At 38.6% G+C, this 27,608-nt stretch overlaps 4 protein-coding genes and 1 long non-coding RNA gene across 6 annotated transcripts; 2 read left to right on the top strand and 3 right to left on the bottom strand.

Annotated features, from left to right (window-relative positions):
* Positions 1-264: 264 nt before the first annotated feature.
* Positions 265-25,098, bottom strand: LOC6560608 (leucine-rich repeat transmembrane protein FLRT2). The gene is made up of 6 exons (XM_032734623.2): positions 24,114-25,098; positions 4,111-4,519; positions 2,176-3,366; positions 1,966-2,112; positions 1,818-1,903; positions 265-1,756 (listed from the first exon to the last, which is right to left on the bottom strand). Exons 1-6 carry the CDS (start codon positions 24,128-24,130, stop codon positions 1,153-1,155), a joined length of 2,454 nt encoding a protein of 817 aa, XP_032590514.1. The 5' UTR covers positions 24,131-25,098; the 3' UTR covers positions 265-1,152.
* On the top strand, positions 5,833-6,769 carry LOC6560607 (lysozyme). Its single transcript, XM_001987533.2, has 4 exons — positions 5,833-6,091; positions 6,156-6,244; positions 6,313-6,376; positions 6,437-6,769. Exons 1-4 carry the CDS (start codon positions 5,923-5,925, stop codon positions 6,568-6,570), a joined length of 456 nt encoding a protein of 151 aa, XP_001987569.2. The 5' UTR covers positions 5,833-5,922; the 3' UTR covers positions 6,571-6,769.
* Positions 6,724-7,176, bottom strand: LOC116805013. Of its 2 annotated transcripts, none has more exons than XR_006246925.1 (3): positions 7,087-7,176; positions 6,957-7,021; positions 6,724-6,897 (listed from the first exon to the last, which is right to left on the bottom strand). It is a non-coding gene; the product is annotated as an uncharacterized LOC116805013 (long non-coding RNA). The 2 variants fall into 2 exon arrangements; XR_004364979.1 differs by having other exon boundaries at positions 6,957-7,003.
* On the top strand, positions 7,430-10,780 carry LOC6560606 (lysozyme). Its single transcript, XM_001987532.3, has 4 exons — positions 7,430-7,769; positions 9,346-9,513; positions 9,576-9,728; positions 9,785-10,780. The coding sequence occupies exons 2-4, from the start codon at positions 9,348-9,350 to the stop codon at positions 9,973-9,975; spliced, it is 510 nt and encodes a 169-aa protein (XP_001987568.1). The 5' UTR covers positions 7,430-7,769; positions 9,346-9,347; the 3' UTR covers positions 9,976-10,780.
* A 515-nt stretch (positions 25,099-25,613) lies between the features above and the next one.
* Positions 25,614-27,523, bottom strand: LOC6560269 (DNA methyltransferase 1-associated protein 1). Its single transcript, XM_001987531.2, has 4 exons — positions 27,328-27,523; positions 26,876-27,265; positions 26,078-26,679; positions 25,614-26,017 (listed from the first exon to the last, which is right to left on the bottom strand). The coding sequence occupies exons 1-4, from the start codon at positions 27,426-27,428 to the stop codon at positions 25,797-25,799; spliced, it is 1,314 nt and encodes a 437-aa protein (XP_001987567.1). The 5' UTR covers positions 27,429-27,523; the 3' UTR covers positions 25,614-25,796.
* Between the last annotated feature and the right edge of the window lie 85 nt (positions 27,524-27,608).

Below are 27,608 nucleotides of genomic sequence, written 5' to 3'. Positions count from 1 at the left end.
CAAATCGATTGAACCTGAACCTGAATTCACCCAAGTTTTAAAGTTAACAAACATTTTTAATGAAGACTTCAAAGGTCAAAAAATAAAATTTTAAATTCCATTACGCTCGCTTTCAAAAATTGTTGAGTAAATTATTAGATTTCGACTCGACTACGGTCGGTAAGGGTATTTCTTCTTCGGCGTGGCGAATATACATTTACATTCTGGTTTTTTTCTCTTTTTTCAATATGCACTCCACCCACATCAGCTTAAGTACAATTCAAGTTGAATGCATTGTGTATGTTTTATTATCGCTTCAACATTTATTTGTTGCTGTTGCTTACTTACAATTTGTTGTTTGTGCTTGGTATATGGTTAATAAATTATTAAAGCCTTATTCCTAGGGTCATGACTTACAATTTCTTAGTGCTAAAAGGGCTAACATGCGACGTAGACGTAAATAATTAAACCTATTTATTAACAAATTGTATTCTTTGAGTGGCGTTTTATAAATTCTGATAAAATGAGTATATTCAAATGAATAGATAGTAGATTGTAGTATAGCTATTGAAACGGATAATAGATAATAGATACAAAATTATTGATTTAATATTCAAAAGTTCAGTTCATAACATTTGTAGACGGTAGAATTAATTAAGTAATTATAATAAAATGCGGGTTATCCCCTTAATGATTGTCATGAATAGTTTTTTCATTTAAGTATTTTCATTTATTGATAGATTTCTAATAAACCATTTCCTACGGATTTTTTAATAAAGATATTTAAAGTATATTTCAATATAGATTTAAAATTCAGAAGTTCAGTTCATAAAATTAGCAGAGAGTAAATACAAAAGCAATCCCTTTAATAACAGTCATCTATAGTATATTATTTAATGATCGATTTATATAAAACAATCTGCCGTGGATTTCCTTGTAAGGATATCTAAGAAAGCTCCTTTGGAATTGTGTAAATCCATTTGAATTTTAAGTGTTCATTTTGTCAGTTAGTTTATGGCACAATTTGTTTAGTGTTGGGCCAAGTATTTGGATTAGTGCAGGAACCCTAACTACTGCTCATACTTATAAGCAAATATATATAGCTAAAGATATGGGTACAAGTGCTTGTACTATCACAAGTTTGAATTGATTGGTTGGTTGATTGTGTTTAATTCACAGGCTCGTCGTTGCCTGCAGCTTGAGGTAACGCGTCCCATTCTCTGCATCCGCCATCCGAGCTATGTGATCTGAGGCAGCATAGCAAGTGGTTGCCGTTGGAGTACCCGGCCTGCTGTTGCCGCTGCCGTTGTTATTGTTATTGTTGTTGTTGTTGATGTTGGTGTGGTGCATGCTGCTGCTGTTGCTGCTGAGACTTGCCTCACCGCCCCTATTGACGACAACATTCTGGCGTATTCGTGTGGCGCCCCAAATCAGCACAACCACCGAGGTGACCAGTATGCCCAGACCTAAGCCAGGCAGAAAGCTCTTATTGAGTGAATCAATCACATTATAGGTGTGCAGCAGCCTCGGTGGCGCCTGTTGGTTTGGATGCAACTGCTGTTGGCTACTGAATTGTCGCTTGCTCAGCTGGTAATCCTCGCCAGTATCGTGTTCCGGCTCCAGCTCATGCGGCGTGTAGTAAGGACGACGCTGATATTGCCGCGGCACGGGCATCGCACCAGGACTGCTCAGCTGCAGTTGCGTTATGTTCGAGCAGCCTATATTCAGATCAGCCTTGGGATTCTGCTCCTGCACCATGACCAAACAGAAACGATAGCTGTGGAGTGCACAAAGTCATAAGTATCTGCTGGATATATACACATGGTTACAGTACACACCTTTCGCCGATGTCCAGTGAGGAGCTGTCGGGCACTATGACACTCACAGTGTTCTGGCCATTGACCACCTTGCTCTCGCAATGGATCTGTAGGGGAAGCAAAAGAGTTTTGGTAAAGTTAAGTTTCAAGTTTCAAGAGTTTCACTCACCGGTGAGTTATCAATGAGTATTTCGTTGATGTTCTCCTCCTTATAGACGAATATGGCATCGCACATGTAATCCTTTTTGCTGAGATTAAGCAGCCAGGTCAGAATGAGGCCATAATCCGCCGAGTAGTGTAGCTCATGAAGAATAATCTAATCAAAAAGTAAATGAAATAAATATGCAATCGAATTTAGTTTTTGGCCAGGACAACGCACCTCCTCGGACAAGTCTTTGACATGGGATGCGGTCTGATTGGGTTTCGCTAGCGTTTCCAGGTGCTCCATAATATTTGCATTATCCTTCTCCACATTGTCCATGTCGCAGGTGAGCGTCTCCACTGGCACCTGCAGCAGGGGGGCACCCTCCAGACGTGGTGGCGTCACACAGGATGCGCTCAGGCTGGACGACAGCTTGGACACCTGCAGCCACTCGGCAAAGGGTCGAATGCTGCAGTCGCAGGACAGTGGATTATCCTGCATTTGCAGGCTTTGCAGCTCCTGGGCACGATCCATGGCATTCCTGGCCACAATGGAGATATCATTTCCGGCGAGACGCAGCTCCCGCAACGAAGGCAGCGGTGCTATCAGATCCGAGGTGAGGGCGCGCAGGAAGTTGTGCGTCAAATCGAGCACAGTGAGGCGGGTTAGATGCTGCAGCGATGCGCTGGAGATGGCCACAATGCCATTGTAGCTGAGATCGAGGCTGTCGAGGGCGCCCAGGCCATAAAAGGCATGATCCTGCAGCACATCGATCTGATTGTGACGCAGGGAGAGACTCACCAACCGGGAGAAATTAGCCAACGCCTTGTTCTGTATGCTCTTGATCATATTCCGATTGAGATTCAGGCTCTCAAGATTCCTCAAGCCTGGCAGCGTCTGCTCGCTGAGCGGCCCATTCAAATTGTTAGCTGTAAGATCCAATTGCCGCAGGCTCAAGCACAGACTGAGCGCTTTCAGGCCCTGAGCGTAGTCACCCAGTCGGTTACCACCCAGCTTGAGCACCTCCAATTTTCGCAGACTGCCAAAGGTTCGCTGCGATATGCTCGAGATCTGATTGTTGCTCAGCTCCAGATACACCAGATTATTCAACGCCACAAAGTCAGAGGTGCCCAGCGCCTTGATCTTGTTATTCGCCAAATCCAAACGCTCCAGCGAGCTCAGCGTGGACAGAGCATTCCAGGGCACACTCAACAGCGCATTGCCAGGCAAACCCAGCGCCTGCAACGGTCCCTTGATGCCCAGAAAAGCGGACTTGTGCACGCGCTTGATCTCGCCCGAGGAGATGACCAAGCCGTGCAGCGAGATGCCATCAAAAATCTTTGCATCGCTCAGAAAGGTGACATTCCGCAGCGAGCAGTCCAGCAGCGAGATGGAGTATGGAGAGCTACGCAATCTGTCTGCCAATAACTGTTGAAAATTAAAAAATAAATATTATTTTAACTAGCGAAAATAAGCCTTAAAGTTGTTGAAAGTTAAATAAGCTTAAACTGCAGATAAAGAGTTAATCTTTTCAAATTTCATGGAAATAACCTGATTATGGATTAGTTCTAATAAGTGCTAATAAGTGCTACATCACTAAAAGTATTCTATAGGAACTATCTAAGCTGTCTATTAGTGAGAAAATAATAGGCAAAATAACTTATTTTTAAGATAAAAATGATTGATTGTTGAAATAATTGAATGAAATTTGTCTGAAATTATCTCAGAAGTGACTATTTATATACAGAAGAATAGTTATATTTTTTGTAAATCAGCTTGTATTAGGAAAAGGCAAATATAATGATTATATTATAGCTGAGGTAATTATAATAAACACAATTATTCGTAAAGGGGAACGAATTTTGTTAAGAGGCCCGAATTGTTTTTTTTTTATAAATCTTAATCTAAAGCACGCTTCAACTTAAAGAAGAATTTAAATTTCTAAAATGTAAACCAATTTAACGAAAAGTTTGTAGAACTGAACTGCACATTTAGGCAGGAAACCCTGTAGTCTCCTTTAACTTGCTTAATTTTCGACCCATATAAATACTGTTTATAAGTGCTCCATCCTTAAATAACTATATTTAAACTAAAGATTACTCAGTTTCATGTCAACCCTTTAAAGTACATTTAAAGCTATGTCCCATTGCCAGTCCCATACCCAAAACTCACCAAAAGACCATGCAAATCGATGTTGCAACGTAGCGTGTGTGGCAGATCGCAGCCGCATTCAAGTTCCGCATTGCGAGTACCCGAAATGTTGGGGCACTTCCACTCGAGCAGGCCATCCGTATCGATGGGCAGGGGCAGGGAGGAGACCTCCTCGGCCTTGCGCTTCTTGGGTGCGCTCTTATTAAAATATTTGCCATTGGACAACTTGGACTTGGGCTTGGACATGGTCGTGGCTGCATTGTAGGCGGGCACAGCAGCAGCTGATATCACATAGGCGCTTATTGTGGTTGCTGCTGTTGTTGTTGTAGTGCTTGTTGTTGTGCTCGCTGTGGTGCTCCTTGGGGTGGTGTCCTCGAGTAGGTCCTTTAGCTGATTGGCCGCCACCAGTGAAAGAGCCAGCAGCAGGCAGCTGAAATGGAAAAATTACGTTGAACTCATGGAAACTTTTTTGACAAAAATAAAACGCTTAGTGATAAACTTTTGTGTGAATTGCATTTGCATAAGGCACAAGTGAATTTGAATTGTGCGTTTTTTAGGTCAAGCAGCGTTGACACTCTGACACACATGTACATAGCATCAGATTCAGATTCAGATACAGATACAACTAGAGATAGTATAATACACATTTACAGATGCACTCGCACTGAAGTGCAAGACGACAATTTGCCAATTAAGCGCTTAACACAATCAACGACTTGCGATTTATAGTGTGAGATACTTTTGTATCTTTTACTCTGTAAAGAGCTAAAAAAAAATAGACAAGTAGGTTATTCGATTGCCAGAATAGATATTTCCCAATTTTTACACCATCACTGCTCACCCACGGCAATAGCAACTGAAAGCGAAAGCAACGCCATAACAAATGTTCTCTGACATCGTATTATTGTTGTTGTTGTTGTTGTTGATGTTGCTTATGACGTTGCTCCAGCATACTAATTGAACCTACGAGCATGCATGTCACTTATGTATGTTCTTGTTATGCCCTAGCAGAAAGTACTTGAATTTTGTAGGAAAATTGGTGCATACAACCCAACCCACTATTTATTCGCACATCCAGCATTTTTCTGAAGCATTTACTTGTGTCTAAGGTATGACTACACATACTTTTTACAAGTATATACTTTTTAGAAAGATAACTTTAATATCAAATACAATTGGAACAGGTTTTTGGATGTACGAATTAATCGTAGTTTGGGTTGAATATGATTATAGTTTATATTTAAATCAACTATTGTTGATCTGAACAATATGATTAGTCTAAATATATATTTGTGTATATATTTAAAACATATTTTCTCTACTCTACAACCATATCTTTGTTCAAACTAAGCTGATTTTTATTGGCATATTATTATTATTTATTAACAGTATAACAATAATACATATTAAATATATTGTTTATATAAAAAGCCTTGTTTGCATTTTCAATAAACATTTAGCTCAACAGGAACAAGATGTTTTAGATCAGCATTCGAAATTGTCGCACTAACCACAAGGGTATTCAATCTTTAGCATGCTGCAGATAATCATTATTATGTCGGAGTATATATATATAACGGATAAATATAAATGTATATAGCGTATGTATGTCAAATCGTCTGTGGCGTGACGAGCGATTTTCTAGCAAGCGAAGAGACAAGAAATTTGCGTGCGAGGCTTTAAAAACCCCGAATTCAGGAGCTACGCGTGTTTAGTCGTAGTTTGGCAGTTGCTGCGGAAGCGCTTTAGGATTAAAGTGGTCCAGGCAACCAATCAGCCATCCAGTCAATCGGTCAGTCGGTCGGTCAGTCAGTCAGTCAATAGTCCTGTCATATGCATCACGTACAACAAATGGCTGAGCAGTTGAGAGCATCGAGTGCGATTGTCCTCAGCCTGATCCTGCTGCTATCGCTATCAGAGACGCAGTCCAAGCTGCTGACACGCTGCCAGCTGGCCAAGGAGCTGTTGCGTCACGACTTTCCGCGCAGCTATCTATCCAATTGTAAGTAATGTAGTTACCTCTTGCGAGAATCTTGCCTTAACGACTGCTCCCCCTCCCCACGCAGGGGTCTGTCTGGTGGAATCGGAGAGCGGACGCAGTACATCAAAGTCAATGCAGCTGCCCAATCAAAGCGTCAGCTACGGACTCTTTCAGGTATGTGCATCGATACTTAGCAAGCGTGTGCTGTGTTCCCTTTCTTTACCTTATCAGGCAATTAACAGATTAACAGTAAGAACTGGTGTCGCAAGGGTCGCCGCGGTGGCATATGCAACATAAAATGTGAAGGTAGCCAACATATATTTATGTAAAGCCAAATAAATAGTTAAAACACATCTCTCTCCTTAGAGTTCCTGAACGATGAAATCTCTGATGACTCTCGCTGCGCCATGCAGATCTTCAATCGCCATGGTTTCCAAGCCTGGCCAGGATGGATGAGCAAATGTCGCGGGCGCACGCTGCCCGATGTGTCGCGTTGCTAACTTGGCTTACAGAGCTGATGCTTTAGTGCTAGCTGTTTAGTCCTAGGCATATATGTTAGCTGTTAGTTGTAAGACTCGCTCGCATTATCAATTCAGTAAATCTTACGCATATGCATACACACAAACATACATTGTTAATAAATGTATTCCAGATTACATTTTCCAAGAATTTATTATCAGTTTTGCTATTAAAAGTACATACACATATTTGATTGACCTGTTAATTATGCAACTTATATATTATATTAAATAATTGCGCAGTTCCCATTCGTTTAAGTAGGGTTCATATGTTTTTGGTTCCAAGTCAGTTGCCAAGCCATCTGCCGCCTTAGGACATCAATAAAAGTTATATTTTTAATCTAAACGCTGAAGTTCTGAATTCTTACATGCAAACTTCTGTTGACATCTCTGAATGAGTACACAAAATATATTTCTGCAACATCAGTAATCTCTTTAAGTAAATTCAACTAATTATCTTAAAGAAATATGATATTTTTTCATCGCAAAAAAACTTACATAAATTCTGAAGGTTTGTCCAACGTACTTGCAACCGAATATATCGCAATCGAGACGATCCTACTAAAGATTGTTAACTTGTTTGCAAATATGCATTCATAATAAACATGCAGATAAAGTACATTTTACATGCATGCTGATAAGTGAAAGGCAATTTGGATTTTGTATGCAAAGACAAGTAAGCTCAGTGAGTGTCTCGTTATGGGCATGCCACAGAGAATATTACGGTATAGCTTATCACTAAATCCAATCACTAACAACAAATATAATATATATAAAGTACAGAGATAGAGCGCAAATTATTCTCTCCCAGTATAAAAACCCATATATGACGAGAGCAGAGCTTCATTATAGTCCGAGCGATTGCTTTGGGCAGTAGCGCTACGTAAGAATATTTAAACATTTGAATTTTTTAGTATCAGTGTGGGGGCCAGCAGTGCCGCACATGTGAAGCGCCAGCTCACGCTAAAAATTGAAAACAATTAACTACTTGAATAAAGCAGAGACACAACTCGAATACAAAAGAAGACACAGCTGCTGCTCAGACAATCGCACTCACACTCGCACTCAGTTTCGCTTTCGTATTCGTTTCGTATTCGTATCGCAATCGTGTTGAAACTAGTTTTTGTTGTCGCGTCGAATCGCGTTTTGTCTGCTGTATTGCGTTCAGTTAATTAACAGAGGTAAACATTGTAATTACTTTGTAATCCAGTCAAAACAGCGCACAGCCATACAAGCGTTTTTTGCCAAAAATTTGGTATGCAAAACATTGGCGAACAATTGGGAAATGTTGTGAAATAATAAATAAAGAATGTTTAGCCATTCCGGCAGCTTAATACAATTTTTTCTTACTATTTCATTATGAATATTAACTAATATACATTAATATCCAAATAATATTAATAACACAAGTAAGAGCACTTGTGACTAGACCTTCAGTTCTGCGAATAATAATAGTGATTTACATTTTTACACGTGTTCTTGTAAATTACAGTGTTTAAAAAATATTTATATGCTGTCGATATTAATTGATCAGATGAATGATAGTTTGAATGATGAGGGTAGGTCTGGAAATTGTGCTCTTCGTATACTGCCTAGTTTTAAACAGGAATGAATATTTACTGATATTGAATTCCTATTTATGTGATCATCACAGCCTTGACTACGTGATTTTTGCAACAATTCTATTTCATATTTCTTAGTACTTAATTCAGAGTTCGGTGGCAAGTAAAATATACAATTTGACTCAACAATCGTTTAATAAAATAGTCATAAATTATAGCAGATATTAGCCGCTATTTTTAGAACATAAGTCAAATAGTTGCGAATTAATAACAGCTTAAGCGTGTATTTAATCGGGTGACAAATTGAAATATATAAACTTCCTTTGCCTACTGAGCTCTCACAAGATCTTTATATTCTTGTTGTCATCCAAGCATACATCTTTCCAAGTAAAATTCCACAACAAAATTCCTCTTCAAGACCAATAGCTCAAAAAAAGTTACTGACAGGTTTCTTCTTTCATTGAACTATTGTTTACTTAGCAGCAGTTCTAAAGAGTTTAAATAGAATTCAAAAAACATATATTTGAAAATGGCTTAAATTATTATTATTATTTGTATTCAAAGTGCTAATTAAGCAGGCACTTAAAGATGCCAGTTAAAACTGTCAGACTGTCAGCTGAATATTGTACGGTTGGAGACCAAAAAAAGGTGTATTAAAAACAATAAAAGAATACCTGTCTTCAGCTACAGAGATGTTTGCATACGCTATAATCTTAGCAATAACAATACAGAATATATTTTTGTTATTTTGTATAAGGGAGAGTCTGACGTGAATTAGTCAGAGCCACGGCATAGAAGTCTTTCTTCTAGACGTGTCAATATCAACACCTATTTTTGTGCCTTAAAAAAAGTACTATCAGATGTGCAGATTAGATAGCTTGGAGATGGAAAGAAGAGCTAGATAAAAAGTATACATTTTAAGTTAGGTGTGAATTTTTCGTATCCAAGCGACTCGAAAACCTTTGCGATAGTGTGTATGGATGCACCTAGCTACCCTTTTGAACTTGTTGTCTATTCGTGTATAGACACAATGAATGCCCATTTTTAATTAGTCGCACTCGGCGCGGTGCTTATCAACCACCCATTCGTGGAACGAATGAATTTCATCTACATTTAAATACATGCAAACAAATACGTACATAATGCATATGTATATATTTAAATACGCCATTTCAAACCAATTGATTCTTGTCAGAAATGTCGCCTGAGTTGAAAACTCCAAATGTTCGGATATTGGCTTTACTGATGCCTCTCTTCCTATTGATGAGTGGAGAACTTGTGGAGTCCAAGCAGTATATGCGTTGCGAGCTGACCCGTGTGCTGGTGGAGAACTATAGATTCCAAAAGACGCTAATGTCCAATTGTAAGTTTTACATGCATAAATGCAATTTTATCGAGTTGATAACTAATGCCCCAACAATTTAGGGATCTGCCTTGTAGAGCATGAGAGTTCTTTGGATACCAATAAGGTGACTAGAAATGAGAACAATAGCAAGAACTATGGATTGTTCCAAATCAACAGCAAGGACTATTGTGCCGAGGGACGCAGGGGAGGATTGTGCAATATAAAGTGTGAAGGTTGGTTGAGAAATTAAGCAATCTTATTAGATCTCCATTAATTTGTGATTATTTAGATCTGTCTAACGATGATATTTCGGATGATATTGCCTGTGCAAAGACCATACAACAACGCGATGGTTTTAAATATTGGAAGGGCTGGAATCGCTTTTGCCGCAATACTCAGAATCTGCCCAACTTAGATGTCAGCTGCAAACTCAGCAAGCTTTCGCCTCTTCGTAGTCCCAGTCCCAATTCCTTCTATTAGCAGGACAAAGAAGCAGTTGGTAAAGACTGGACAGTTTCCTAGCGGAATTACTTAAACTTTAGCTTTTGAAAAGCAGTTTCGATATTACTTAATTGGCAATAATGAGAATTACTTATGGCCTCATTTCCGGAATTATTTTTAGGAATTTCAATTAAGAAACCACAAGAAAATTGTTACATATATTCACATATATAAATTCATTTGTGGACCAGCAACTGGCTTAAGTGACCAGGAAACGCTTCGTGGTTGCGATCAAAACATCTGTCCTAAATGCAAAGTAGAAAGAATTAAAGTAAACAGCATTTAAAAATGTACAAATTTTTGAAAAACGTTTAAATGAAATCAACACCAATATTGCCAAAGCAAACATCAATATTTAAATATGATTATGCATCTGATAAAAATATCAAATTAAAAAGAAATCATATTCACTTTATTTATATAAATATTTGAAACGATTTTAAAATACTAATTAATGCAACATATTTACATATATATATGCAAAATACAATATACAATATCATTATGAAATGTTTAATAATATGAATTCATATTTAAAACCAGAAGGAACGAATAGCTTTGGCACTCTAAAAATGACCTACGCTTGTAAATCAAAGTTAACATACCGACATCTAAGCTTTAGTCCGGATTATGTATATTATTTTGTTTTTTTTTTTACCTTTTGTACGATAACATGTATGACTAGAGGTATATCGATTGGTCCCCTGAAAGCCATAGGACATATTAATCCGATGATGATGAATTTTTGACCAAATGTGACGAATATAATAACATTTCGTGCCTATTTCGTGCGTTTATGTATCTTGGTATATCTTGGTAAGAAAAATACTTTTTCATACGAGAACAATTATTTACATCAGCTATGATAGCTATATGATATAATGATTCGATAAGGTTGGTTCTCAGCTAAAAATAAGGATATATACAAAGCATAAAGTATTACAACTGAGGGAGTTTTGTTCAGAGGAACCTGTGAACTGAGAGTCATACATATATTTTATATTTATATCGAGTCGGATAGTGATACTGATCAGGAATATATCTGCGGAGATGTCTCCTTCAATGCGTTGCAAACTTCAGGGCAAATGTATAAAGCCTTCTCAAAATATTTTGTTGCATGATTTTAGGTGTGCAAAGTAACTTTTAAATATTGTAACATATTCCACGGCAGTTAAGCTAACCCAACAGCATTGAATGGCTCTGAGATGTACATTTTTTAATTGAAACAAAATTGGTGCAGACGTCCTCCGTCATTGTTCGGTCCTAAGCAGGAGACGACTAACATTTATTGGGTGTCCCTTCTTCGCAAATATATCGCACCTCTTCGATATAACCATCAGGCTATGTAAACTTAAGATGTAACACGGTGCTTCGAGTTTAGTGACGTAGAGTTGCGCTGAAAAGAGCAGAAGGAGTTGAAGTCCATGCAGTCTCATTGTGAATGAGTCAAACTTGTCTCAAGTGAGTTTTTCTCTTCCCATCATGCAGAAAACCGCCCTAGCTTAACCACGCCTAATTGGAACGTTCTTGGCTTGAGTTGAGAAAAAAAAAGGATAATCCATAATGTTTTTGGAATGCAATATACAAATTTATTTTAATTATTTCAGGAGGTAATTGCTGAAGCTTAAAATCTGTTCCTTCCATTCGTTATTCTATTAGCAGCACGGATGGTTCTGCTTTTATGCCGGTTCCTGTTCCTGCGTGTGTGATTGTGACATGTCATCCTGCAGCGGAAGCAGCACGTCACGCAGTAAGTCTCCTCTTGTGAGAATTAATATGGGCGGTCCTTGGCTGTGCCATTTTGGCCATTTGACTTATTAGAAGCAGGCAACTCCGCATAAGCAAGTTGTGCAACAAAATAAGCTGGCTAGTGGCCATCCTCCTTCTCCTCCGTGTCCTCATGCGAACAATCGTGCGTTGTATCCGCATCAGTGCTAGTCGCCGCTGTTGCATCGCTTGAAGGGGCCGCCGCTGTTGCGTTTGCCGTCGCTGCTGCCGTGGTGCCACAGCGCATGGTGCAACGGCATCAGCGACAACAGACGCAACAATAGCGGCCAGTACAATCGATACAAGAGCGGCGATTGACACCAGTGTTGTTCTGCAACTTACGTCAGCCGAGTTTGTTGCAGCTCCGCTCATGTGGCTTTACTGTTTCTTATAAGCCAAGCGGCCACAATGACACAGTCAAGGACCGCCGTTCTTAATTCTCATCTCGATGCCAGTAAATTGGACTGAATATCGTATGGTGGAAACATTGGTCCATTATATAGCGATTTTGAATTTGCCAATATTTTTTGTATGCAAATTTACGCTGCTGTGCTAACAAATGGAACATGAAAACAGAGTAAATTATGCAGTTTGCGAATATGTTTGATAGGCCATGCACCCCAATAAAATAACCAAATTGAATAGCCAAATGTGTATGTATCAATTGACGGTATTCAGACTTTTTGTCGCAACATGCAACGCTTAAGAACATGCTTGTACATATATCGAATGAACATCTCAGGAGTATGTGAATGAAGGTTGCAGATCGCACTATAGTGATAGTTGCTCATTTCTATCGTTTTCAGAAGTTAGTAATTACTAATTACTAAAAACAAGAAAGAGAGGTTATCTTAGGCACGACGAAGATTACACACCTTTCTATAATAAACTGGTGACATACATTTTTGCTCGGATTTTAAAATATTATTTTATTTTTGTAAGTTTTAAGCAAATTCTATTCATAGGATTTCTAATTTCACGCTTTACTGTGAACTCAATATTTAAATATTGAATTCAGTCATTCGGAAATGCCTATATTGAATCGGTTAGAGTTGCCATTCGGAGATGTCATCTTCAATGCATTGCAAACTTTAAACAATAATAAAATACTCTATAAACAGGTATATAAATTTGGCATATCTCCAACTTATTTTCAAGTAGATAGACAGAGCTAAATTTTGATTTGGCAAGGGCATTAAATCTTCGGCAGACAACATATAGAAGTTTCTCCTGTTATGACTAAAAGTGTGTCCAGGTGTTCTTCAAAATATTTTGAACCAGCTAGACATACATGAAAAATATACATAGACTTCTATTCTGTTGACATTCTTAGCCAAATGTTGAATTTCTCATGGAGTTGTTTATTGAATGTGAGGCGTTATATTTTTAATTCTGTTCTCATGGGTTATTTTTCAAATTAATAATGTATTATTTTGCAGAAATTTTAAATAATATGTACCACTATCACTTTATATTAATTTATAGTAAATACATTAACCATTAACGTGGCAACTATATATATATACAATATAAATTTTATTTTAAAAAAACAGCACATATTATTTAGCTCATGCAAAGGTTTTGTCAAAGGGCAATATTCAAATTACTTACGATGGCTTATTATTATTATATTTTATAAACAAATTAATTGGTAATTAGAACAATTTTTAACTTTTTTGAATGCGAAAGATAAGTGAGCGGTTCGACTTTCATGCGACAACTAGTTCACTTCCACGTCAAATATGCTCTTATATCCCAGGTGAAGCGGACCACATTCGCAGAAAAATGAATCGAAAGCTTTTATTGCTCCACCTCCGCTCTAAACTATCTTACACTAGATTTCATCAAATTTCTTCGAATACCTAAGTTAATGCAATGCTTCGGCCAAAATGACATATTGCCTTTGTTTAAAAAATGTTCTAGAGAAGAAAATAAAGCCAAAAAACTCAAATGCAACTTCTAAAATGTTCATCACCACATTTCCGATTTAAAAGTAGATTTAATGTACATCGAAAGTTAAAGGCTGTTCCAAGCTTTTAAGTATTTTTAAACTTACGAATTTGTAAGAAAAACATTGTTTTTTTCGTATGTATTTTAATTCATTAAGTTCCGTGAGCTTCACGAATACTAAGTTGTGTGTAAAGCCGATAAAGACTTTTAAAATGAAAGAAACCGTTCAAATTGAACTGTGCAAATTTATGTTACAAATATTGTAGCATATCAGACGGCAGTTTAGCTAACCCCAAATTATATTGGAAACTGTACTGTAGTTCTACATTTCTTTATCGAAAACAAATAAATAAAGCGATTTTAATCAAACTGAGCATAGGACAACTCAAACCGGATAACTTGACTAAAATATCAATATTTTAATATAAATATTTTAAAAGAATGACATATATACAAATATTTATACCTCCATAAAATGCATATTCATAATTGATAATGTCAAATTTAAACACTTTCTTAACAGAAAACGCCCTCGAATTGTGTTTAATATCTTGCTTTGCCACATATTTATGCTCTCTTATAGGAGCAGTAACTCTATCACGTATTCAGTTAGCTCCGGCACCACTCCTACGCCTAACCAGAAAACGACAACAAAATATTCACCAAGTGGGCGTCTTTAGTTGCTGAACGTCTGAACGCCTCGGCAAATGGAGTTTGTAGTCGTAACTCTGGCGACATCGGGCTTGGGCATCTGCACTTCCTAGACGCCTCATGCTGTTGCTGTTGTCAACTATTGCTGCCTGTTAGATGCAAGGGCGTTGGGAAACCTACGGCTTTTTTGTTGCTGGCCTAATGAAATTCAGTTTGCTGTAGGTAAGAAAAATGCTCTTTGCATGGGCAGAGCCAAATGAACAATGCAAGGTTCTGTGGATGTACTACTTTAACAACACACTGAAAGATACTTTTCAATTGCAAGGTACTCCATAGTACCTTAAGTCACTTTTACGAGCCTTCACTTTGTAATTGATAGGCTCTGGCTAGCTGTGCTGTATGCTTGGGTAATGTAAAACCAACCAAAAGCAATTCTCGCACAATTCCCGGTAATGTCTACACATAATATCATTTGCATTTCCGTTCAACAAAAGCGGCATTTCCGTTTTTAGATGCCCCACACAGACAAACAGGCAAACAGACAGCAAGCAAAACAAAAAGCCAAACAATGAAAATCGGTTCATTCTACAAAGCGCCGTAGGGCTTCAGGGAAGCGTGCAAGTGGCAACAACAATAGCAACGGCAACAACAACAATAGCATTAATAACAATAACTATAATGTACAATCTACGGCAACAGGTGAATCTACAAATGAAACTCAAAAATCAGAGCGTAACTACAAATTACAATGCGCAATGGCCAAACGTAGGCAGAGTGGTTGTTGTTGCTGTTGCTGTTGCTGCTGTTGCTGTTGCTGTTGTTCCATTAGAATGCGTTTTGCATATGTACGTGGTCAAAATAAATCACAGACAATAACAACAACAAAAAAAAAAGCAGCAACAAAAACAACAACAGCAATAAAGTGTTGATATTGCTGCGTAGTTGATCAGAAGGCACAACAGCAACATCCTCTCTGGCAGCAAACATTTCAAATGCAGGTCTGCTGCCGTCTCCTGCTCCGCCCTTTTTTGGTCGTCACGCTAACTGGCCATAACAGCCAACAACAACAACTACAGCATACACAACATGGCCAAAACGTAATGTTCGAAACGTTTCAGTGCGTTTAATTTCCGCTGCTGTTGGTCAGCTTGCTGTGGTCGTCGTCGTCACTGTCGCTGGTTAGCTAATTATGCATAAAATGCATTGACAACAACAATTTGATTTTGGTCTACACCAAAATCATAAGGCTAACCTTAGACTAGACCTAGCCCCAGTGCCAGCAGTCACGTTGATGATCTCTGCCTTTTGATCCTGCCTGCTGACTTAGTACCAATCAGGCATGTGCTAATCGCATATCCATTTGCCATAGGCGTCTAGACGGCATTGGCAACCAACTTGTTAGCCTTACCAGTTTGGTTTTTAGCACTCGCTTGCTAATCAAGCCAAAAGCCAACACAAACAGCAACACAGCAACTCAGACCCAAGAGATCCGCACTAAAGAGTTAAAAAAAAAACCAATCCGTTGGCAGTTCTACATTAACATTCTTCTGCGCAACAAGCGTCTCCCACACACTAAATACGTCAGCAACAATATACAATTCATAACGCATTTTTAATACTCTTTTCTAGCACACAATTTCGAATACTTGAGACTATTTTTTATAAGGCCCTTAATTGCCTAATAGCAATCATGAATCTTCTTCTGGTAAATGATAATAGATATATACTCTAAAAGTTATTTGTAGAAATCAGATGAATCCTTATTCATTTTATCCATACAATTTTTTAGAAACATTTTAATTTTTTTATTTACAATTTAATTTTAAATTTTTGTTTTTAAAAACTTTTTAAAAAAAATTAGGATTTCTTTAATATTAATATAATCTGTAAAATAAAACAAACAGTAAACATAGCAATTGCTGTTGTATCATGTGGCTATATTGTTGGTCTCGAAAGGATTAACTAATCACTAACTCTATATTAGCAACCTGTTAGTCCAACTACCCTTTCCACGCGTAGAGCATACGCAGAGCTCGGTTTGTGTAGGCGCAATCATAGCGCCGCTTTTAGCAGCAGAGTGAAACCCATCCACAAAGACCTGGCACTACAGCTCCAGTGCTGCCCGCAGCCAGAGCCCAAAAAATGAATCCACACAACTTGGATGAAATTAAGGCACGTCAACGGAAATAAACCTCTTTTTCTCTTTTTGGCGAGCGCGCACAGCCAAATGACTCAAAGTGTGTTGTTGGTAACGGCATTGCAGCGCTTTCTGTGGAACAAGACGAGGCTACTGCTGTTGTTGTTGTTGTTGTTATTGGTTGCAAACACGCTCTTGAGGTTGCTGTTGCTGTTGATGTTGAGGCTGATGCGGTGCTGTTGATGCTGGCGATGTGCAGATACAGATACGTATGATAATGATGTTGAAATGCTGAATGGCAGCTGTGTGTGTGTGTGTATGTGTGTGTGTGTGTGTGTACGACACCACACAAAGCGCGCAGCTGACTTTGAGGCAAAATTTCAGATGGCTATCATTAAGAAAACTGATTTAGATTTGGGCCCAGACCGATGTGACCATTGTAAATAGTATACGAGTTCATTTCGCTTGGATAATGAGGCATCTGTGATCATAAATATATGATGATTATATATATGTATGTCTATATATGAAATGGCAACCTGTTGGCAATTGACAGTGCAATAAGCAGCAACAAAGGCGTTGGCCGCATGCTGCGTTTCGGCGGGCGGCCAATGAGCAAAAAAATGGACGAAAATTGAAGAAAAAAACGGTGACGATAATCGCTGCAATCTTTGGCCTGTCTCCAGCTGCTTAGCCAGGCCAAAAGTGCGCGAATTCGCAAACGGATTTTCACATAATTTAATGCCAAATCAGCACGCAAGTAAAACACAAACTCACACATGGGCACAACAATACACATTTGTTTTTTTTTTTTAGTTTTTTGTTTCTTTTTTTAACATATTTGCGCTCCCAAAATGGCCAAAAACATGCGATAAGCCACCGAACAATTAAAAACGCGTTTTTTGTTAGCTCGCCTTCTTTGGTGTGGCAATAAGCCAAAGTCGAAATAAATTGAAAGTACACTACTTACATTGCAGCGAACTATGCATACCCTTTCAATAATTTAATATTGCCAAAAGTAGGTGCAAATATTTCTTCACAATTTTTTTTAAACTTATTTCAATAATTTAAAATGTGATGTATATTTAAATAAAAACATTAATTCATGAAAATAGCTGTAGGTTTTATTTATAATTTTATATTGCTAAAAATATATGCAAATATTTCGAAGCATTTTTTTGTTTACCTTTCTGATTAATTTAAAATCAAAATAAACAAGTAAACAAAAAAGGAATAGTTTTCACTCACTTTATAGTTAATGCTAAGAATATATGCAAATAAAAACACTTTTTTAAACTAAGAGTATGCGCTTATAGTCAGTCACACAGTTTTTATTAACTAAGAACGACAGTTGCGGGCACTTTTTACTTGTCACTTGCAACAAATTGTTGCAGCTGCTGTGGAATGACAGAAGTCAGCTTCGCTTACCAGTGGTTTTATTGCACATTGCCTAAATACAAATTGCTAACCGTACAAAAAATGAGCTGCAGCAGGCAAATTATTAGGCAACATGTTGCTAATATTGACAGCAACATGTTGCCGCAAATTGAAAAGGCCAAAGGCTAAATTGGACATTTCAGTGGATTTTGTTTGGATTTTTTTTTGTTGTGGTCTGTGCCATTTTTGGTTCGGTCAAAACTCAATATCAACCTGCTGGTGCGCCTGATGCTAATGTTGTTGTTATTGTCGTTGTAGTTGTTGTTGTTGTGTTTGTTGTTGCTACTGCTGCTGCTGGTGCATTGTTATCGCATGACTAAACTTTTAAGTTGTGTGCCGAAATCAGCCACGAAATACGCTCGAAAGCGCAACGAAACAAATATACCTCAGGCGATGCAACACCTGTGCGCGCATCTATAGAAACATCTGCCTTCTTTAATATAAATATATAACAAATTGTCACTGTGAAGTTGCTAAATATATTTTAACTTGCAAGCAAGACTAATGTGTTAAGATCGATAGTAGAATAACCTACCAATGGAATACATTTTTTGGGCACTTTCCTTAAACATAGATGAACTTTGAGCCGAAGAATTTATTACACAAGATCAAGCATTTATTATATCAACATATTTAATTTAACGCCTTTCTTTTAGGAATACTAAGTTAATACTATTCAACAATTGAAGAAATACTACTATATAAAAAGACTTTTTGATATACAATTAACTTTTAGTATTTTAATATAAATAATATCCTGTATCCATCACAAGTCTCTTATTCAATTTTCCTAATTTCCAGAACAGCATATTAGATGGTACCTCTATTGAGATGCACGCCACTGTATGTTGCTGAAATTCGTATGCATAATTCAGTTGCGAGTACTGTGATGCGTTTCTCTATTATGTTTTGCGCATGTGTGGCAAATGAAATTGCTGCACAGCGCGTGAAGAAATAGTAAAAGTTGCGGCTAAGCCAAAGCCAGCCAAAGGTCAAAATGTCACGCATCACAAATGCAAACACAAGCACATAAAAGGAAAAATAGAGAGAGAGATAGAGAGAGAGAGAGGGAGACACACATATGTCTGCGTTTAAGTAGCTGCAACCACACAACGAACGTGCAGCAAACAAAAGTCACCGCAGCAGCAGCTGCTGCTGCTGCTGATGGTGTTTTGAATGTGAGCTTGCTGCGAATGGGCAGGAAACCGTCAAGGGATTTGATTGTGCCCCCTATCCTTACAGACGGCCTTTCCTGTGAATGAGTGAAAAAAAAGTGCGCTGAGCAATCACAGACGCACTGTGTGGCTGCGTATTAAGACGGAAGCGGATGTTGTCCTTGTAAAACAAATAAAAGCACACACACACACACACAACCAGTCAGCCTTTCTCAGGGAACGCTTAAATTACACGCACACAGTGATCAAGATCAACAAAGCGCAGATCCCTAACAAACAGTAGCTAAACAGGCAAACCACCAAATGAACTTTGGGCATTTGCTTGGTTGTTATTCTCTTGGCATTGAGCAAGTGTCAAAATAACAATTACGCGCAACAGCTAAGAAATGTGTCAGAAGTTAAGCCTATTAAAAAATACGAAAAATTGGGGCCAACGCTGGAAATGGTTGTGCAAAAGACAAAACGAAAGACTCAAGCAACAAGCTTGAGCAGTTCTAGGCAAGTGGCTCGCGTGGGCAGCGGCTATAACTAGTACGCTGCACCACTTACGAGTGCAGTTTTTAATTAGTTGAACGTTCACGTTAACATCAACTCAATTGGCCCACAGGCAACTTAAATGAAGTTTGAGTATCCTACGGACTGTGGCCATAAATTTAAGGCCAAATTACTTTTAGTTGTAGCTGCCAATGCCGCAGGCTGCATTCATATGCAAATGGCCATACACAACAACCAAATGAAATGCATTTAAGCCAAAAATGCTGCAGCATTGGAGCCACAGTGAACGAAGTTAAAAAAAATACAACCAATTTAATTTAAATAAAATTCAGTTTTAGCCAAGGCCCAAACGCAGGTAAGCGGCCTAAGCTGGGTCTCTCTCCCTGGCCCTCGCTACTGTTGCCGTTGTTGTTATTGTAGAGGTTGCTTGAGCGGAAACGGGGCAGGTTCTAGAGTCCATAAAATGAGTGATTTGGGCGCGTTGACGCCGAAGACAAATCCCGGCTTAAAGTCATTTCAAAAATGGTTTGTTTACCTTTCGGGATTAACCAACTGCTGTTGTATTTACTTCGATTGTATATGTTGTATTGTGCTTATCTCATTTTGTGTATTTTAAATAATTCATTTTTGGATTTGAACATTTATTTGGTTCGAGATTATTGGATGGCATTATTTGGTTGCCAATTCAAACAGCGCTAACAATAACAACGGCCAACAAAAAACTCAACTTTCAATTGCTGTCACTTACTAGGCATTTATAATTGTTGAAGTGCCGCGGTTTCTTCATATGCAGCCCCCTACATACATACAAGTGTGTCTATGCATGTGTGTGTACAATTAAAAAGTAATTTGCCTAACAACAAACAGCTTGAAAATCAAAAACAGCTAGCAACAGCAACTTCAAATGAGAAACCAAGAAGACACCCACACATTTCCGTTTCTCAACCCACTCTCGAAATAATGTTTACCAATTTTGTTGTTGTGCTTTTGTTGTCGTTTTTGCTTAGCGCATTTTAATACCAGATGAAAAACAAGTTTGTAAACTAATTTGCAGCCGCTTGACAATATTACCTGTAATTTAAAACTAGAAACAAAAAAGCAGACGGAGCTACTAATACAAATACCAACACAAACAGAATGAGATACAGCTACACATACAGATATAGATCAATATATAGACTAAGCACAGTGGAACTATGGAGAAATTATGTGTAAAAGTCAGATATAGTTACAAGTTGAATTGACAAGTGATTTTCAAAACTAAATACACTTTAATAAATATGAATTAACACAACACAGAAAAATACAAAATATAAAATGAATTTAAGTGATATAAATTTAAAAATAATATTTAATTATTTTAAACTAAAACATTAAATAAAAAATTGAATAAATTATATAAATTAAATCAAATAATTACCAATATATGATAATTAAACATGGGAAAATATTAATTTAATCAGATAAGCAGATAAACAATATATATAATCCATAAATTGTTTGATTTTTAACAGATACAAATAAATATAATCCATGCTCAAAGGGATGAAATAGGTTTGTAATTTGTTTCATTATTCAGTCCACTGTCTTCGTGTTGACCGCAAGCCATATGACAAAATCACTCAGCCCAGGGATCGTGTAGAGTAGCTTACTGATTGAAAACCAACCCAAGTTCACATCCCACGCATCGCCCGCGACGACTGCGCCGCCAACGCACGTGCATAATGTTAAATCGGCTGTTAATTGCGACATTTCGAAAGTCAACACAAGATCGAAACATACTTTAAGTATACATATTCCCATCTACCCGGCCTAAAGCATGTTTTCCATTTGGGCTCTGTCAGCATGAATGAAATTTAAGCGCACGAAGATATCAAATAAAAATGCTGAAGAAAGCAACTTGATATGAGCATTTCGTATGCATTTTAATATCAATTTGCTCTAAACGGCATTCAATGATGTGGGCGTGTTTGTGCCTCATGTGTCCAGTTTAGCATTGAGAGAGCTGAGATAAAGTTACTTTGCGGAAATAGATTTGAAATGGGACAAATTAAAACTATTGTATGAGTCGTACGACTGTGCATGAAGCTGCTTCACAATTCGGCTAACATGTCATACCACACACACACATACATCTGTACAGATACACATATAGAGTCATAGCCCACACGTAGCGACATCAGTACCGAAAAACCCACACACAAAATGCCAGCCGCTTAACTTGTATGTCAAGAAATTGTAGATGCTGTTTGCTGTTGTTGTTCGCCTGTCTCTGTACGAGTATTGGTTGCTGCGGAGGAGTATGCTAAGTGAATGGCTCTAGCTTGTAGCATTCGGTGCTCCCTGCTGCCACTGCAAGAAATGCTTTTTCATTAGCAAAGTAAATGACAAACTAAATAATTTACGCTTGTGCTAAAATAAGTTGAGGCTTAGTTGTTCTTAATGTGCACATTTCGCAGCAATTTATTTATTTGATTGCCTACTAGCCGCAATGGCGACACACTTATCAATATCGCAAGTGGGCAGCATTATTTTTGCTGCTGCTGAGCTCCCATTGCCAAATTTGGCAACTTGTTGTGGAGCAGCACTGACAACAGCGACAATAACCACGACAAGTAGCACACACAGTTGTGGTGAAGACTTTCCTGCTGCTGCTGCTGTTGCTGCTGCAAATGACGGCTTATAAATGACGCCCACAGCTGGCCAAACAAAAGACTTAGGCAACGAACTTGCTGCCAGTTGTCAGAGCTCAGAGCTCAAAGCTCTCCACAAAAGAACAACAACTACGACTAGGCAAACCAAGCGGCTAATGAGCACATGTAAAGCAGTAAAAAATTATATAAACATTAATTATGTACATTTTTTCATTTTTTTCATCCTCCCTCTATCCCTCTCTCTATCTCTTTATTTGTTATCCAAAAAGGAAACGTTGTAGGCGTTGGGAATGAAATGAAAATAAAAACTTTGTTTATATGTCGGGGGGCATGCTGTGAAAATTATGAATGATGTATACGAAATTAGAAAACATAGCAGAGAGGTTTCGAAGCAAAGCAAGACCGAAGCGTTGAAAGAAAGAAAAGAAAAGAAAACAACGACAAAGCGCTAATTGCGCTTAAACTGAATAACTGCCGCACAGTCTATATGTATATGTGTGTGTGTGTGTGTGTGTATGAGTGTGTGTGTGTATGAATGAGCTGCGTAGGTTGAACAAACTTCTTGTCTGGGCCCGCTTGGAGCCGTCCAAGCTGTCAACAGCAACAATAACAACAACGGCAGCAGCAATCACATCACATTTAACTCTTTTTCGTCTAGGTTTTCATTTTCTTCAATATATATATATATACACGCACACACATGCATACACATACATAATTTTTGAAAAGTTTAACGCATTTTGGATTTTAAATGACAGCAGGGAGTCGCAATAATTGCCGCACAACGGAAGTGCGGCTGTCTAACGAAGTTAGCAACGTTTAATGAGCTCAACCAGCATCAAGAGACCCAACGACATTATGACGTAACGCACTTTTTGACTTTACATATACATAGATAAATATAGTTCGAGTGTGTGTGACAAGTATATAAACCAAAACATAATTATAATTTTAATTTTTTTTTCAATTTCATTTCATTAATGTAGTTTAATAACGTTTGGCTAAACGTCAAGTATATACTGACATGATCAAAGCAATATAAATAGAAACTTGGACTATAGAGAAGACTAAATTGGACACTCTGAGAATTAATTTGGACACAGTAGCATTTATTCAAATGAGACAACTTGCTAAAGACCAAGCTTAAATTATATAATAGAAATATATATATAATACACGACTATACTCTAAAGCTTTTCAATTAGTCTAGACAGTGCTCTTTGTAAAAATTCAAATAGCTAAATATCCAAAGAATCTATATGCGAGCCCCAAGCGAACAATAGTCTGAATCAAAATTCAACTAATTCACCAATTATGAAGGCCTCTTTCAGTGGATCGCTAGCCGCCTATTAGCTCATAATTCTAAGCCTTAAGGCTTAATCGAATAACGCATCATTAAGGAATAATTTGCAATTAAGAACATTTTTCACATACAGGTGTCGATTGTATATGACCAAAGATTAACCATCGTGGTAGTCAGTGTGGCTAACGATCAGTTTAAGTAAGCCATACAGATCAAGTTGATATATACAATCTGAGTCTACATGGCCACATTTGACATGTAGATCAGGTGGGCGTTGTCTGATACCCATTGTATAAATATTTTATGCATAAATAAGTAATATACCAAACAACAATGTTGTTGAATGTTGAATAAACATTTTCATTGAAACGTTTCAATTTTATTGGCAACATTTCTCAACTACTTAAATATAAATGTGGCAGTTTTAAGTACCACAACAAAAATAAAACACAAAATTCAACCGGTTCAAAAAACACATTAATAAAAATAAAATAAAAGTGTTTTGCCATAAAATTAGCTCAGTGGCGTTAAAAATAAGTGAGACTCACCTTAGTTTGGGCCACATTCTGTTGTTGTGCGGTTGGGCGCGTGTTGTTGAAATACTATTTATATTTGTTTGGATGACTGTCTCTTTATTTGCGCTCTGTTTCAAGTTCGAATTATCAGCGTGCGAAAATTAAACAGCAGAATATATACGACGACAACCCGAGCGATTTATCAGTTAGCTCGAGCGACGTTTATAGATTGTTGCAAAGACAATAAGCGGCATTAACTTGGCCGAATGTGTGTGTGTTTTTTCTTTTTTTTTTTTGTCTACCTGCGAGCTGAGAAACGGTTTCTGCTCCAGAACGTAAGTAAGCGCTTATTTAAAATGCGATAAAGATCTTTACGGTGCACTGCCACACGGCCGGGGTCTAGTTGGTAAGAACAACAATAGCAGTGCGCTCTCAGTTGACACCGCTGGTGACGGAGTTGCAGATGGACATGACGCACCAGCACACACAGCACATTTCATTCATAAGGAGAAAAAGCGTTGAATACAACACAAGTACAATGATCAAATACGAATATCAGCAACAGCAACAACAACACAATACAATGAGCCGGAAACGGATGCGACGTCGCTGTTGATGTTTGTTATGCCTTTGTGTGTCTATCTGCCTGCCTGCAGGATGCTTAAGGGATGGCTTCGTTCAGTTAACATATACACACACACAAACACACGCGCATACACTACTAACGTCAATTGCCGACGGCTCGTACAGAATTGTTAAAATTTACATTAACATTCGCATTTGCTTTCAAAATGCATTATACGTTTATTTATTTATTTATTTATTTATGATGGGCTCTTGCATTTGAAACGAATGACTGCAGCAACGAACTTTGCACACATTTATTTACATATAACACACAACTGTTGCAGGCGGCACACAGCAAACGAACAAACAAAGAGAGAGAGAGAACAGCACTGTGAGAGAGATCGCTGAGCTAAACAGCTGGCAGCAACTGAACGCGCCGACGACAAAAACTCGACTGAGACGAAAAACGCACACAGAAAACCTACGCTCAGGCAAAAAGAAACGAGCTCGCGCCCCGAGCCACAAATGATTCGTGCATTTTCATTCACAAATACTGGTCTCTGCTGCGCTGACTCAGGCGACTTTACAATGACCAACGGCTATGTGGGCAGCAACAGCAACAGCAACAGCAGCAGCAACAGCAGAGACAACAACAACAACAAACAGCAGCAGTCCAGCCGTCAGGCATTGAATTGTACATTTCAGCGCAGACAATTCCACAAGCGTTGCAAAGATTGCGATTGCATGCCAGCCATATTTGGCCAGCCAGCCAGCTAACCCAAATTCACTTTGAAAACTAAGGCCAAGATCGTCTGGCAAGAATCGCTCGCTGCTGTGTGCACAATAAATATAAAAAATAAATCACAGTCACAGGAGGAAAAAGTTCTCACACTCGACGACGGGTGTTGCATGTTGACCGGTGGCTATTTGATTTTCACATATGATCTGTGCCGCAAAACAATTTTCTTCTTGTTGTTTTTTCTCTTTCTTTTTTTCCGTTTATTCTATCAACTAACTAGACTGGGAGTAGCGCACATGCACAAATATAGAGAGATTGGAAAACGGGTTGCGACTGCAACGGCTGTTAGCGCAATGATTAGTACGCCGTGCGTATTGTATTCCATGGAAACGGACGCGTATTTAACTGCATTAAATTGCATTATTGTCCAGCGTCTCGCTCTTGATGGGCACTAACGAGGGCGGTATGTTCAGCGTCTTGCCCGGACAGGCAGCTTCATATTGATGCTTCAAGCTTTCCATCTCATAAATGCACGTGGACAGAGCTGTGCGCAATTCACACAGCAACACCATATCCGAACGCAGCTCATTAAACGATGTGCATATGTCCTCCGTGGGCGGTGGGCCGGGATCTGCAAGCAGTCAATTATTGTAATAGTGGCCAAATTTAATTTGGAACTTGAATTACTTACCAACTTTGAACTCCTGTATGGCCTGCTCGAGCGCTTTCACCTTGCGCTGTCCTATATTCGCCGGCAATTTCATCTTTTGCGAGCGCAACGATACACCAGAGCCGCGCAGATCGGCAAACTTGATGCCGCTGCTGCCAATTTCGATGGCATTCACCACAGAGTCCACCTTTGAGGGTCGTGGCTGATGATGCACCTTCTTCTTGTGCAGTTTCTTCTCGTATTTACGTGTGCTTGGTGTACTGGCGGCGTGTTCGTTCTGTTGATCCGCCTGCGAGATTAGTTTCTGTAGATCTTGTGTTTTGCGTTCACGCTCCTTTTTACGCGCCTCAATCTTCTTCATCTCATTGATCAGCATTTGCTCCTCCTCTACCTGTTGGATGGTGCGCTTAAAGAGCTTCTCTAGCTGCTCTTTGCGCCGGCGCTCGTGCTCGGCGTCGTAGACAAACGTTTTCTTCTCGCTGGACTGATTCTGATTTTGATTCTTTGACTTGGACAGCAGTGAAATCACTTCGTAATAACGCTCCTTAAGCTCCTCAACGGTTTTGATGCCATGCTGCTGGCGATTCCAGCGATCCGCCATCACAATGAAACGCAGGTCAAAGCTGTATGCGAATAATTAAGAAAGAGTTTCTTAGTTAAAAGTTCCCTACTACCAGCAATACATTTCCAAACTATTTCTATAGATGGCAAAAAAAATTAACATTTGCCAAAAATTAAGTGTATGCATCTCAAAAATCAACAACTTTTCGCAAATCTCAAGTTGCACATAGTAATATGTAAGTATTGTCCACTGCTTACCGCCTGGCCAGGTCAAAAAGATGATCCGTTTGCACCTTGCTCCAGTTCTGTATGTTGTTGCGCAGGTGTGCGTTATATTCGGTCATTGTGTAGCTTGGTATTTCCAGCTGCTTATTGAATTTGGCAAATGGATAGTCCGTGGAGTCGTCCGTGATGCGTTTCCAGTGATGAAAGACGGCGGCGTCGTTGCGTGCCGGATTAGAAAATGGTGCCCATTCCCATTTGCGCACCTTTTTCATGCCCAGCCGTGCTTTGTTCTGTTTGTAGCCCGCGCCAATGCCCAATGCGGTATCTGTGGGCAGCAGCGGGGGTGCATCTTTCTTGTCCGTGTAGAGCAGTGCAAAGACCTCGCGGTGCATACCCTCTGGACGCCGTGAGGCATGTTTGGTGCTGCAATCAAATTATGCTTCAAAGAGTAACCAAAAATTTGGAGGAGCACCGGCCATGCTTACCGTTCGAAATTCCGTTTCTTTGTGGCGAGAAAAGAGTCCCTTGTGATTTCGGGCGTATTGGCACGATCAATGTCCAAAATATCACGCACATCTGCCGACATATTGTTTAAATTGTTTAAATTTTACAATAAAACAAAATATTTCGTGAATCCGCTTTTTTGGTGTAGGGTTTTCTTGCAGTGTTGGATAACGTTTTCCAATGTCATATCGATAACTCTGTTAAGTCAGAGAGCTGACTCTGTTAATGAAAGGAAGCGGTTATGTTAAGTTAGCAGTGAGTA

The sequence above is a fragment of the Drosophila grimshawi genome, unplaced genomic scaffold (genome assembly GCF_018153295.1).
Source record: "Drosophila grimshawi isolate 15287-2541.00 unplaced genomic scaffold, ASM1815329v1 contig_1369, whole genome shotgun sequence".
NCBI classification, from domain to species: domain Eukaryota; kingdom Metazoa; phylum Arthropoda; class Insecta; order Diptera; family Drosophilidae; genus Drosophila; species Drosophila grimshawi.
Note: the sequence above shows the minus strand (reverse complement) of the source record. Positions and strands in the feature narration are given on the sequence as shown.

Bases quoted from the DNA above. Each gene is read 5' to 3' on its own strand.
- LOC6560606 (XM_001987532.3), top strand. From the start codon at position 9,348: ATGTCGCCTGAGTTGAAAACTCCAAATGTTCGGATATTGGCTTTACTG. The intron at 9,514-9,575 runs GTAAGTTTTACA...CCAACAATTTAG, and splicing joins AAAGACGCTAATGTCCAATT to GGATCTGCCTTGTAGAGCAT. The intron at 9,729-9,784 runs GTTGGTTGAGAA...GTGATTATTTAG, and splicing joins GTGCAATATAAAGTGTGAAG to ATCTGTCTAACGATGATATT.
- LOC6560607 (XM_001987533.2), top strand. From the start codon at position 5,923: ATGCATCACGTACAACAAATGGCTGAGCAGTTGAGAGCATCGAGTGCG. The intron at 6,245-6,312 runs GTATGTGCATCG...GGCAATTAACAG, and splicing joins TCAGCTACGGACTCTTTCAG to ATTAACAGTAAGAACTGGTG. The intron at 6,377-6,436 runs GTAGCCAACATA...CTCTCTCCTTAG, and splicing joins ATGCAACATAAAATGTGAAG to AGTTCCTGAACGATGAAATC.
- LOC6560269 (XM_001987531.2), bottom strand. From the start codon at position 27,428: ATGTCGGCAGATGTGCGTGATATTTTGGACATTGATCGTGCCAATACG. The intron at 27,266-27,327 runs GTAAGCATGGCC...ATTTGATTGCAG, and splicing joins AAGAAACGGAATTTCGAACG to CACCAAACATGCCTCACGGC. The intron at 26,680-26,875 runs GTAAGCAGTGGA...ATTCGCATACAG, and splicing joins CTTTTTGACCTGGCCAGGCG to CTTTGACCTGCGTTTCATTG.
- LOC6560608 (XM_032734623.2), bottom strand. The intron at 3,367-4,110 runs GTGAGTTTTGGG...AATTTTCAACAG, and splicing joins TCGATTTGCATGGTCTTTTG to TTATTGGCAGACAGATTGCG. The intron at 1,904-1,965 runs GTGAGTGAAACT...CTTCCCCTACAG, and splicing joins TACTCATTGATAACTCACCG to ATCCATTGCGAGAGCAAGGT.